The sequence below is a fragment of the Drosophila elegans genome, unplaced genomic scaffold, assembly GCF_018152505.1.
Source record: "Drosophila elegans isolate 14027-0461.03 unplaced genomic scaffold, ASM1815250v1 contig_814, whole genome shotgun sequence".
NCBI classification, from domain to species: Eukaryota; Metazoa; Arthropoda; class Insecta; order Diptera; family Drosophilidae; genus Drosophila; species Drosophila elegans.
In genome coordinates, this window is record NW_024546167.1 from 14,122,869 (window position 1) to 14,136,154 (window position 13,286).

General features: G+C 40.1%; 2 protein-coding genes across 3 annotated transcripts; one reads left to right on the top strand and one right to left on the bottom strand.

Moving 5' to 3' along the window:
* Nucleotides 1-5,002: 5,002 nt before the first annotated feature.
* Nucleotides 5,003-5,449, bottom strand: LOC108138721. The gene has a single exon (XM_017261072.1). The coding sequence runs from the start codon at nt 5,407-5,409 to the stop codon at nt 5,059-5,061; it is 351 nt and encodes a 116-aa protein (XP_017116561.1). The 5' UTR covers nt 5,410-5,449; the 3' UTR covers nt 5,003-5,058.
* Nucleotides 5,450-5,711: 262 nt separating this feature from the next.
* LOC108138713 lies at nt 5,712-6,786 on the top strand. Of its 2 annotated transcripts, XM_041710362.1 has the most exons (2): nt 5,712-6,148; nt 6,206-6,786. In XM_041710362.1, exons 1-2 carry the CDS (start codon nt 5,800-5,802, stop codon nt 6,415-6,417), a joined length of 561 nt encoding a protein of 186 aa, XP_041566296.1. In that variant the 5' UTR covers nt 5,712-5,799; the 3' UTR covers nt 6,418-6,786. The 2 variants fall into 2 exon arrangements, with proteins under 2 accessions (XP_041566296.1, XP_017116554.1); XM_017261065.2 differs by having other exon boundaries at nt 5,712-6,780.
* The last annotated feature ends 6,500 nt before the right edge of the window (nt 6,787-13,286 follow it).

Below are 13,286 nucleotides of genomic sequence, written 5' to 3' on the forward strand. Positions count from 1 at the left end.
TGCAAACTATCTACGGGTATATATCATATTGTTCAAAATAAAATACAGAATTAAAAGAGTCCCAAAATGAAAATATATTAAAAATTGATATTTAACAAACAATTTTTATTTTCCAAACTATAAAAACTACATTCGAAGAACTCAGTATATTTTATATACACTTTGGAAACCTGATTTATTGACAAGGATAAGCCATGCATATATTACAACAAAAGATTGTTTTTAAACCAAAAGAGTTTAATTTGCTTTCCATGATAATGAATATTATGGATGAGTTGATAAATAAATACATTTTTATTATCAACCCCCTTAAGGATCTCGAGTGAAATTAAATGAGCCCAACAAAATCAGTTTAGCAATAATTAAGGTCTTACAACGAATCTCCTCCAGTCGTTACTCATCCAAACGATGTCAAATTCCTCGGCACAATCGGAACATTGCCTTTCCCAGATCAAATCGAAGTGAAAATTTCCAGTGCATGTTCCACGCCCCCTCCATTACGCCGCCCCCGCATTTTCCGCAGATGCCACTCAGCCCTCGGCTAACTGTACACACATTTGTCGCATCGCATCGCATTGCAGCGGCAGCAACAACAAGTTAAAGCATAACAACATATTTTACAATTACGAAACAATTCGGCCCACAACTAAATACAGAAACCTCAGGCAGTTGCAGCTCTTCAGCCAAACTGACTGAACAATGGACGAAAAAAGAAAAAAAAACAAAATAAATAGAAGAAAAATAGGAAAATCTGAAGCAAAGCTCGTAGAGATCAGCAGACGAATAGGCGTAGACGCCAGACCAGAACCGTCGTGTCTCCAAAACGCGGCCTACTGGGGCGGCATGCCAACAACACACAACACTCACACACTCGATTGTGGCCAGAACGAAACCAGATCAAAAGCCTATGGCAATAATTATGAAAACACTCCATGTCGCGTCGTCGTCATCGACGTAATTTTCCTGTTCGTGCCTTAATAATCTGCGCAAACGGCGGCCGCATATTGAAATTCCCCACAGTAATAATAACAATAATCGCGCGGCAGCAACATCTATTAAAATATCGATGGAGTGACTGACTGACTGACTCTGTGACTCCCTGACTGACTTTTGCCGGCTTTGGTGATTTTTTTTTTTGTATTTTGGCAGCCAACAGTTTTGGCTGGTGAAGCGATCAAAAGTCGCTAAAAGCAAACGCACACTGACGGCGTTATTATTGATTTAAACATCAAGATAAATTACACCGGCTCCCCGCACACTAACTCCCTCAAGTTGGAACCTTTAGGAACTCTGGCTGAAGCTCAAGCTGTAACCGAAGATCGTACACCTGGAAAAATAAAGAGCTGAGCAAATATAAAGAATTATAATAAAGAAGAATACTTTCATTTTTAAAAATAAAGGATTTACAAATATTATCGTTCAAAGAATGTTCGTTGCATGAAAAGGTAGGAATAAATTTGTATTCATTATAACTTATCATAAGTGGAATCAAATATAAGATAGGCACTTAATCAAATCTATTGAAAAGCTAGAATTAGGGTTTTCCCTAATAAACTATCCATATTATTTCACCCTATAACCTATTTTTCTTAGTGCATCTTTGAAGCACCACATTGAATATCTTTCTGGCCACTAACGAAGTTTCCTTTGGCAGCGTTGTTGTGGTTGTTGTTGTTGCTGATTCGTTATTGTTGTAATTGTGGGTAATTGTTGTTGCCGTTGTACTGACTATTGTTGTTGTTGCTTTTTTGGGCGCTACAAATTTCCAAACCCACTAGGCACATTTGAACTGGCGCACGATCGCAAAAAAATAAAGAAAAAACCAAAAATCCAATGAACGGAGCAGCAAATGTAACATCAACATGAGATGTGCCCTGGCTCCAAAAAGGAGCAACGTGCCCGGAGTTGCAGAAAGAGATGGCCATAACCAAAACAGTAAGAGATGGTGGGAGGGGGCTGGGGAAGGGGAAGAGGTAGAGGGATAGGGAGCTCTTAGCTTGTGCCTGGTCTTTTGCTACTTTGACTTGTCGCTCGTTCCAAAACGTCGAATGCGTCTAATTTCTTGGCTTGCTTTTGGCTCTTTTTGTGCCTATTTTTTTGTGGGTTTATTTCTGTCTTTTGGCCAGGCTTTAGCGAGCAAGGGGAGTTCTCGGTGGATGTCGTGCCACGGTCTCCAACGTCTGGCTCCAAAGTCTTGCGATCCATTCGCCAACGTCTGCTCGCCGGCTGCCGCGTTTGTCGTTTAAATCGTACCACCACAGGCGACATAAAAATAATGAAGTGTGCGGGTGTGGTCGACTCGCTTTTGGCCAGGTCTGGTCTTCAGTCTATAGTCTCCTCGGTCTCCGGTCTCCGGTCCTCGGTCTTGGCTCTTTTGCTCTGAACCTGGGCCTGGATTTCAGCCAAGATTCGGAGACTGACTGGCCGATCGGGGCGACTGTCGACTGTCGAACGCTGCGACGTTTGCAGATTGCCGAGTCGTGTTTAGCCCAGCGGTGCGGTGTCTGCGGCCCATAACCAAATCAACATTTTGCGGGAGCAAAGGCTTTTTTCGGGCCTCCCTATTTGGGAGTCTTTGAGGAGGAAATGGACTAAGTTGGCAGAAATGAGGTTGAAGAAGAGTTATTTTAGCTTGACTATAAGCGATTAGGTGTTGTTTAATTTGAAAATAAATGGATTTATATATGGCAGAATTTAAAGATATTTATCAAAGATGGTTTTAAAATCAGTTATTTATGTGTTTTATTTGTTTGGAAGCAGACTTTTTGATTTCTTACGAAAATGGAAGTATCACAAAAACTACAAATATTTATTTAAATTATTTTACTTTCAACTAAAGTTTTATTTATTTCATTTATTGAAATTATAAGTAACTATTTGAAGAAAACAATTTTATTGATTTTCTAAAAGAAATTTATTGAATTTTTCTTCTAGCCCCAATTTCTAGCCATCACCTAAGCCATTAATTCAGCTGCAAATGTCTGTTGGGTAATTCGCTAAACACACGCCCAACCAACTGCAAAAATATAACGGTATCCAAGGTTGTGCTACGCTTAAAATGTAATTGTTCGACTTAAAGAGCCAGAGCAACAACATCGGCCAACAGCAAAAGCAAAAAAAAAAAATAGAAACAACAACAGCAGCAACGCGATCAAGTTTGCCGCCGTCGCCTTTTGCCGTCTAATCAAATACCAGACCAAGACCCAGCGAAAAACACCGGAGACCGAGACTCTGAGCTACCCACCTATGGAGCCTCAGAAAAGTGGCGATATTCCATTCCCGAGAGATGCACATGCAGAGAAAATAGAACACATAAAATTGATCACAACTTTATTGCATTTCCATGATATTTTTTAAGTGCTATTATTAAAAAAAAATTAATTTAGCTTATACATACATCGTCATTTGTTCAACATATTTTTGAAATCAGGATTAAGCCTTTGAAGTCAGAATTTCATATTAAATGTTATGGTAAAAGTTATACTTTTATATATTTAGTTTTTTAGTCAATATTAAATATTATAATGTTGAGAAGGCATAGGAAATGCAACAAAATAATAAATATTTTGACATTCTTCTTTGTCATCTTGTGTTTGTTAAATTTATTAAAAAAATCAAGATTGTACTTTTTAAGTCAGTATGGCAAGGACCAAACATTTAAATGTTAGTAAATGTAAATCAAATTATTCTATTCCTTTAATTATCACACACTAAATGTAAGGTTCACAAAAGTTATTCATTAACCTTAAATACTCGTATTGATATGCCAATTAGGCCTTGGTTTTTATCTCTGTGTAGATACATGTGGCATGCATGCATGGGCTGAGAAACACCAACACATGGCCACATCCAAATTCAAATCCAAGCTCAACGTCATCGAAGCGCCGCACTCCGGAGGACTCTGCGATAGATCGCAGCGGGTCTTCGGGGCTGGGGCGAAATTTTCACTTGAATATTCGACACACTTTGAGCGCGGGGCACACACAGCTGGATGTCTGCAAAGGTTTTCAGGATTTTCAGATTGCCAGATATCCAGATTTCCAGATTTTCAGGGAGGGGCGCCACAGCGCTTGGCTAAGGCTGTCTCAGCGATTCTTGGGGCTATGCATCATCATCATCATCAGCGGAGCCGGCGTCGAAGCCGGAGCTGCAACATGGCAACATGTTGCAATCTGCCAGCTCTGCATGCATAAAATATTATGCAACATTATGCCACAGACACAGACCAGACGACACTCTTGGTTTTATTTCTATTTTTTTTTTGTATTTCGCCTTTATTTATTATTTTTTTTTTTGCATCCCCTCTCCCGAACTGTTGTGGGTTATTAGTGCCTGGATGTTGACAGCGTTTAGATCTAATTGAATCGCCCGGATCGCGGATAGCGGATTTTGGGGCGGCCGTTTTTTGTATTTTCGGGGCCCATAGAACATTTGGCTTGGCCCGCTCCCATTTGGCCCATAACCCATAAATCTAACACACCGGCACGAGAGATTTATAGAGTTCAGATTGCGAAATGCGCAGAAGCACAGAGCTCGGAAAACTCTTGAAAAATTAAAATGACTGGTGCCGGGGCACGATCAAGACCGAGCTGCCGTCTTCGAAGACAATGGCCAACTCCGGAGGAGATGGAAAACCAAAAGCGAAACCTCAGCGGTAGTCAGCATTGGGGCGTCTGCAGTTCAACGTTCAAGTGGCACAGTACGCCCTAGAAAAATGAATTGATTCGATTGTTTTTCGCCGCAACTCGGCCTCCTCAACTTTATCTGCGAGTGCCGAGCGGAAAAAATCTAAAAACGAAACTAAAAGAAAAAATATCAGAGGCAGAGAGCGCGCCCCGAAAAGTACTGATGATACAATCGCGTTTTTGACTTTGAAAAGTCAGCTTCGAGTCAGCCGGGCTATTGTTCAATGGCCCAACGAACTGCATCAGCAGCAGCAGCAGCAGCAGCCGACACTGATTGTTATGGTTTATGAGATGAAAATGCACTCGAAACAATATTCTGGGGCCAATGTAATTTGCGATTTTTAATCAACTCCTCAACTCCTCTTGGCAGCACTCAACAGCAGAAAAAATCACCGTATTTGGCCCCTGATTGCAGCTTCCACTCTGAGAATCGTGGCTCCGTCATCTGGCTTTTGATCTTGTCCCCGTCCCCCAGTTCATTGCCTTGGCTCTTGGCCAGGAGCCACTCGATCATCAGTTGTAGCCCGGCCTCACCGCCCTCCAGTTCGCCGCCCACCTTGAGGCCACAGTGCGTATACGCGATGTAGCCACACACCTTCAATTCGGTGGCTTTGTGTGCCACAACTGAGAGCAGGGCCTCGTCGGAATCTTCAGGCACGCTCATCTCATAGGTAATTAGGTAGATCTTCTCCGGTTCAGCACAGGGCACCAGTTCCAAAGACATTTTTTATGTGTCTTTATTTTGTAGAGTTAAGAAAACTAGTTACTGAGATACTCAGATATTTCAAAAGAATAAAATATAATGCCATGGTGACTATTTTAAAAATCATTATTGTTCATAAGTTTGTTATAAATACCTTACCTAATATCGAAATAAAACTTCTTTATGATTATGACAAAGCTTATCATTATTTTTTTTTACAGAACTTTCATAACATTTTAACGTGAAAACCTTTGATATAAATAATTATATTATTCATGCTTTGCATTACCCTTCATTTTATACAAATTTTACAAACATAAAACTGAAACGACTAGCCAAAATTAATAAATTTAACTGTTTCAATATTTTCATACTTTAGCATATATTTTATTAGTATTTATTAACATTATAATGAACAGTGAAACTTATATTATTCCCCATGATTGGATGTTCTATTCGGATATTGTGGTGAAGACCGAGTTTAAGTTGTACAACATAATGCCGGCGAATAATTTTCAGAGTCGAATAGTCCACCGCTGTCAACGTTTGAAGATAGCCGGTTATATAATAAACACCCTTGATGGGAAACGAGCTTTTGGGGTGATGGAAGGTCAGCGGGAGAATATAAACAAAATCAAGGACTGGATATTGAGATACTGCATTCCGGAACCCTTCCATCGTCGTGTCATCTTCTCCGCCTACGAATTTAGCTACAATCCGAGCAGCGAACCCTTTCATCAAAGAGAAAATGCTCCCAAGGGTACCATATTCCTGGCCGATCTGGACGAGAGTTGCTTTAATGAGTTCGATTTCGTAGAGGTGCCCCTAAAAGGAGACGATGATGATCCAAATGAATCACTTGGAGAATATGCCGATTTCTATACCAAAAAGAACAGTGACTTCGGCAATGCTGACACCACCTCTGAAACCATAACTTCAATCGAAAGTTATGATGAAACCACAACGTCCGGCGATGATGTCGATTATACCGCCACTAAGCCCACATTGCCCGCCGATGATTGCAGCTAGAAATTTCTCGCAGTGTAGAGGCGACTCGTGCTGGCCATTGTTCAACACTATTTGCGCTACTCAATCTCTTAATTAAATATGCGACTAACTGGCAGCTCGGAGGCACTCGAAGAGTGGCCCAGACATCGTCGTTTAGTGTCGAAATTGTGCAAGTTTTGATTTTCCTTTTGTTGTTATGGAAGTCGCTGGTTTTCTTGTGTTTTTTCGTCTTGTATCTTGCTGCTGGATAATCACAGGCCCGGCGAACAGACGGCAGAAATTAAATCAGCCAAGGTTATCGCATTAATAAGCCCCCTGGTTTGGGTTTTACAGTTTTCTGAGCTAGTCAATTATTAAATTTGCAATTTCCGTAGCTGAACTTTTGGGGTCAGTAGACTGATTTAAATCAAAACCGTAATTGAGCATTGCCCGCGAGCAAGAACCAATCGCACCAAAGCCAAATACCAACCTCCGGGCAGGAAAATTGACAAATGTTTGATCGCAACTTCTTAGATTTCGGTTTCACATATTTTTTTTTTGTTTTTTGTTAGCGGATGTGGGAAGGCTGTGGCTGTGAATCCAATTCAGAATAATCGGGAAAATAAAAAACGAAAAAAAAAACGAAAACTAAACTCCCAGCTAAGTGGCTTTCCATGACATTTTACTGACACTATGGCCGTTGAACTGGAAGACCTGTTTTCCCTCTTAGCGCAACTTAACACATTTGACGAAGATGTCTATGCCAGCAAATGACGTGTCATCAATGGTGCCCGCACTCCCACATAGAGATGCACAGCGTCCTCAACTCGATCTCGAATCCCGCATCTCGCATCTCGCATCTCGAACCTCAGCCACAAATCCCCGGCACTTGAGTCGAGAGATCTGTTGGGGCTGTTGTATTAATAAGCCTGACATTTGAGCAGAGCATCCACTCGAAGCCATCGAGTTTCGGTTTTGCGTGTAGGCGTCTGAAAATAATAATTAAAAAATCGTTTCTAATGCGGAAATCTCGCGTTTTTTTTTTGGGGCGGGGGGCTGAAGGTGAGCTTAATGCCGAAGATGTTAGACAAATATATCAGATTTCGGTTTTTTTGTCGCGCACTTGGGTTAATCTTCAGCGGAGGATTGTGGGGGAACGGCAAATGGTGACATGGGTAAAGATGGATCGATGGGAAAGCAATTGAATGAAGAATTGTCAGAGGTAAATTGTGAAATTATATGAATAGGCATAGAAAGGTAAAGGTGATAGGTGTAAAAAGTTAAGTTAAGTAAATAAACAAGATATATAATGTATATATATATAAATATTTATGACAAATGCCCTATAATAATTAATAAATTAAATATGGTGATTTCGGATAAATTTTAAACCAATTATTTAAGTATATGGACAAGCCACACAAATGTTGGACTTAAAATATAAAAAATCTAAATGAATAGACTGCTAAATTAATGCTGTTAGTAGAAGGTTTTCTCTTTATAATATAAACCTATTAGTCAGTATTTAATCTCGTTTAATAGTTATCAATTAAACGAGTTCTAAAAAAGACAGATGGACTTGGCTTGGTCATCAGGTATTAAGGCCAATAGGTTGGCCATTGAATTGGGCTGTGGCCAAAAGCATTAGTCCAAGTGTCCCGGCCCGCCCAAGAAATCAAAGGCCTGGCCCCCAAAAAATTAAATATGTAAGAAGCAAAGGCGGCCGAGTTAATAACAACTGCTACCACAGAAGCCTTTTGCCGGGCAAACGCTGAAAATTTAATAATCGCCTGCGAGTATAAGGCAGCCAAACTCCATTCGGAGGCTCAGATACAGATGCAGGCCCAGGCCCAGATACAATATACAATATACCTATACAATATACTCGAAGGCAGGCTCTGCGAGAAGGTCAGACCCCGCACGTTTCATGGCTCATAGCGCTCCTATCGTATAATTAGAAACGAACGACGACAACACGACGACAAACAACGGCCACAATTCGCCTTTGTATCTGTATTCGTAGCTCCGAATGTATCTGTATCTGGAAAACAGGGGAAGGTCTCTGGATACGCAGCAAACGATTCTTAAATGAGCCAATTGTGGAATGCTCGTTGTTGTGCGCCGTGTGTGTGTGTATTCTTAGTGTTTTTGTGTACATAAAGAGTGCCACAGATCTGCAGAAACAGATAGCTCGTGTTTAACAAGAAGAATAGAATAATACGTACGAAAAATGGTTTTGCCAATGAATACAATGAATACTCTTCATAATGTGAGGAATTGCTAATCGAATAAATAGAGCATTTTTATTTGCAAGAGAAACTTGATATACCAAAACAGGACACCTTTATCTAGTTATTTTTATGAATGTTTGGCAGCTGTTAATTAAATATAATTAATTAATATAAATAAAAGTAATTTTTACAGACAACCATCTAAGTAAGTAGCTGATTAAGAATAAAATATTTTTCTACCCTTAAAACCAATACTTATTAGTTAAACCTATGTAAAACCTAGTTTTTAAACCGCGTTTCTCAAATATAAAATTCCTTATGAACAAAAGTTAAAAATTTTATGAATGAAAAGTTTTTGCATAATCTTGAATACATTAAATTGTACCAAATAAACCGAAATTGCATTGCCAGCATGTTTTCTTGAGTTTCCATTAAAGTTAAAAGTGTTGGGGGCTGTATAGATAGCCATGTTCGTTATGGCTCGTCTCCTCGCCTCCATTCCGCATTCCTCGCCGATAGCCACCCAACTGAATCTCCTCTGGTGGGGCACACTCTCCCCATTAAAAGCCCAGTGGTGCAATGTGGAACCGACAACGATGGTGGTCACTAGCGCATATAGCGCAAAACTCTATGCACGAAGAAAAAATCATTTCTAATTTAAGTTTTAAATAGCCAATTTGTATCCTAACCGTATTAATTTAATAAAAATAGTTTTGAAAAAAGGAATAAATAAGCAGCTTAAGGAAAATAAAATATTCCTACTTTAATTTATAATTAGGCTGAACTATTTTTGTATTTTAAAATACTTTGTAGACTACCCAAATTTGAAAATAATATCCTGTCTACACAAATATAAGAATTTTTCGGACATAACTAAGTCGTTCTAGATATCAAATATTTCCCGCTGAGTGTACGATTGCGATGCCCATTCCATGGCCCGATGCCATGCGATGGTCGTCGGCCGGTCGACCGGCCATGCAAAGTCTCTCGGAAATAGTGGATAGGGGATCGGACGGGGGGCAGTACGAGTACGTATACGTACTGGGGGATCGGATCGGGGCATTACGAGCGCTCTGATACGTCGACAACATCGCCGGGCAGCGCTTCGTTATATGCTCACTTTCGATGTGTTTCATTTTTTCTTTCGTTTTCATTCGCTGTGCGATTTGAAAACGTTTAAACAAAAACTCGCCAGCGGCAGCAACAACAACACCATCGGCGGTCCAAAGGCGGGCGGGTCTTCCACACACACACACACACTCGCAAACACACTGGAATACACACCTGCACAACGGCACCCAACCAACAACTGTATGAAAAATAAATGTTTACGATCGCTCCATGTTGTTGTTTTGTTCCGTTGCGGGCCAATTATGTGCAGCAGCTGCCGTTGAAGGGTTAACGGGGGGGGGAAAGGGGTAGGCGGTGGGGGCGCCGAGGTGTTAAAGCTCTCCTAAATGTTGCGCTTTTGGTTGGCTCATTTCGCAGCCCGATTTTCGCTTTTATTATTTCTCCGCTTTTATTTTCGTCGCAGTTCGCATAAATTTATCAAATTGTTTATTTGACTTCACTGCTGTTGTCTCGTTTAGTTAAAAGGTATAAGCCATAAACTAAACGTTTATTTAGTCATTTAACAGCGGCACTTTGCAAGTGTATTTGCTTATAGCTAATTATTGTATCTGAACATTTTAATTATGCATAATCTCCATGGCATCGTGCCTGACTTATGGGAATCGACTGGCCTCAAGCTAATTTCCTATATGGCTCCCAATCGAAGCTATGCGGTATTTATAAATATGTTGGTATTTATGTACCTGCTTGGTTGTCAATTGGTGTACCGATTCCCGGGGCAAAGTTAGTTAATCAGGAAATTCTTCACTCCATAGAACATGATTTGTGTTGACAAGGTTCGGAGCATGGCGATCATCGATCCAATAACACGGTATCGATGAGAGTTAGTAGAAAAAAAACTAAGCAATTAATTACTTAACTATGAGGAGATCAACTTGGAGTATTTACTCAAGGTGTAGTAGATGAATTTGTATATACAGCATTCCTTTAATTCGATATTTATTGGTGTTACAGAACGTGGAGTTATTTTAAAGAATTTTATTAAGATGAGCGGCTATATGAAGCCATTTTTTTTTTTAAAGTTATTAATATGATCTTTTTATTTTAGTTTTATTTAATTTTTTGTATATTACTCCATAAATTTTAATGGTAGTTATTACTATTACTAATCATAAGCAATAGGGATTTGTCTATATATACCAACAAATATGGCATACCAACATTATTTAACTTTAAACCTCCAAAAGTTACATCATATACTTGGAGTTACATTGAAGGAGAAACATCTTAGCAACATCTTTATTTAAGCTGCCTCAAGATTTTATAAATAACTGTTGACTTTTACTCATGAAATAAAGTAAATAACTATTGATTAATCAGGCCACTTTATTTATTCTTTGCTTAACCTGTATCAAACACTCACCCAAACTCAAAGATCCAACATTCCAATGTCAATCACCTGCACATTCCACCACCCAATCCCAATCACTGCACAAAGGATGCCCCAATCAACCCATCGAATTCCAGCGCTGACCCACATTCCCCCGCCACGCTAATTAATAAGAGATAATCTTCAATTGAACTCATTTGCAGCACTGACCATCATAACAATCCTTTGCTCCGCAAGAGGCCAAAATGCAGCTCAACCGACTTCATATTATCAAACCATCAATCAAGCGAAGACAACAAGGCGCTTCCTTCCACGAAAAAAAGAGGAAAAGTCAGGGGCTTGATGGGGCGGGTGGAAAGAAAAAGCCATTAAGGAAAAATAGAAAAATAGAAAAATAGTTGTGAACTCATTGACTCAAATAAATAACCAACGAGCGTGGCACGCGGCTGAAGAGATCTCGGCCTTCGTGGCTTCCTCTCGTCCAGAAGATGATGGCAGATCATCAGCTAGAATAACAAGAGGAGAACAGCTACAATAACAATAACAATAACACAGCTCAGCTCAGCACAGCTCAACTCAACTCAGCTCAAGATGCTGCGGAACCTGGAGATTTGCAAATATCTGAGCCATAAAGCTGCCAAGTGTTGGCCGATCATCAGCATGATGATGATGGCGATGGCAGTGGGGAAAAGCAGTGGACAAATGGACAGCGGACAAACGACCTGATGTGCATGGGGTGCGCTGTACCTGTAACGGTAAAATTTCTACAAGGGAATGTGCTTTCATTTTGAAGTGTTGTATGTCCATCGACTTGGACTTGGACTTGCGCCAAAAAATCAAAGCAGCCAAGCTACTGTTAGACAGCAAGAGCAGCAACAGCAGCAACAGCAGCAGCAGCAGCAGCAGCATCAGCAACTTGCAACAGCAACTAGCAACGGCAGCTGGCAGTTAGGCAGTTAGTCACTTCACAAAGTCATTTTTGATTTGATCGATTTCGTGCAACAGCAACAGTAGAGCACAGCAACAGCACAGCAGCAACAACAGCCAGGCACCGCAGCAACATCAAGAGCTGCAGTTACTGCTGCTGCTGCTGCAGTTGCAATTGCAGTTGCAGTTGCAGCTGTGTGAAGTGGCCAAGAAGAAGGCACATGACATGGTCTTGAACATGGACATGGACATTGAAAATGCCCGATTCCAGTCTCGTGCCAAGTAGGACACACAAGTTTAAGTCTAGAGACCCTTCTCTGACCGTATGTTAAACTGCGATCAGTGAAAGAACCCGTTGAACTTTCCCATTCCCCCACTGAGTTTGCACACAGAAAAAAGATGGCATAATAACTCTAGTTATTTTTTGTATTACAAAAGAACAACATAAAATATGATTATTAATTTTTGGATTAGTTTTATTAAGCTTTAACAGGACTCTTTGTTCTTACGCATCTCTTTGAATTGTTGCTTTTTATATTAATGACATAAAATCATGTTAGAATTGGAAAACTTAAAACAAAATATTGTATTATTTTTTATGAAATTCGGGGACGTGTGTATTATCACGTGAATAGTTAACGATTAACGATTTATTTTAGGTTTAGAACGAGTTTAATATTTCTCTTAAAATGGATTGTTTGATAGATAACCAAACCTAAAGAGTATCCTAAAACTACTTAAGGAAAACTAATCTTTAAAAACATTTTCAAGAAGTCTTTCTTAAAATAATATTAATATAATTTTAAAACATATTATAATATACAGGTACTTTTTTCTAAAAATATGTCCCCTTTAGCTGTAAAATCTATTTCTTTCCGTGCACCTCTCTCTTCCCCAATTACTAGAATGCTGTCCGCTAGTGGCCCGGTCGAGCTTCCAGCGGCGACTGCTTCACGCTCACTTTTCAGATACTGTATCTTAGAGTTTGTGGATCCCAAGTGGAGCGACGACGCGGAGATCGGTTCGTGTTCGGCTTTTCAGCTCGGCTCTCTGTTCGTCGCTGGGGCGGAAGATCTCCACCCAGTTTTTGGATGCAGGTCTAGCGCTTTTGGAATTTTCATTGAGTAAAACGAGGCAGGATGCATCTCGCGGATCGCTCGGCTGGCGGCCCCTCATTTACCGTTCCAAACTCGTCTAGGCCAGCGATTTGAGATGTGTGTTAGTGTTGGTGTTTGTATCTGTGTAAGCACGTTCGCTGAATCGCTCTACATTAAGAAAGAAGTGTATTAGCT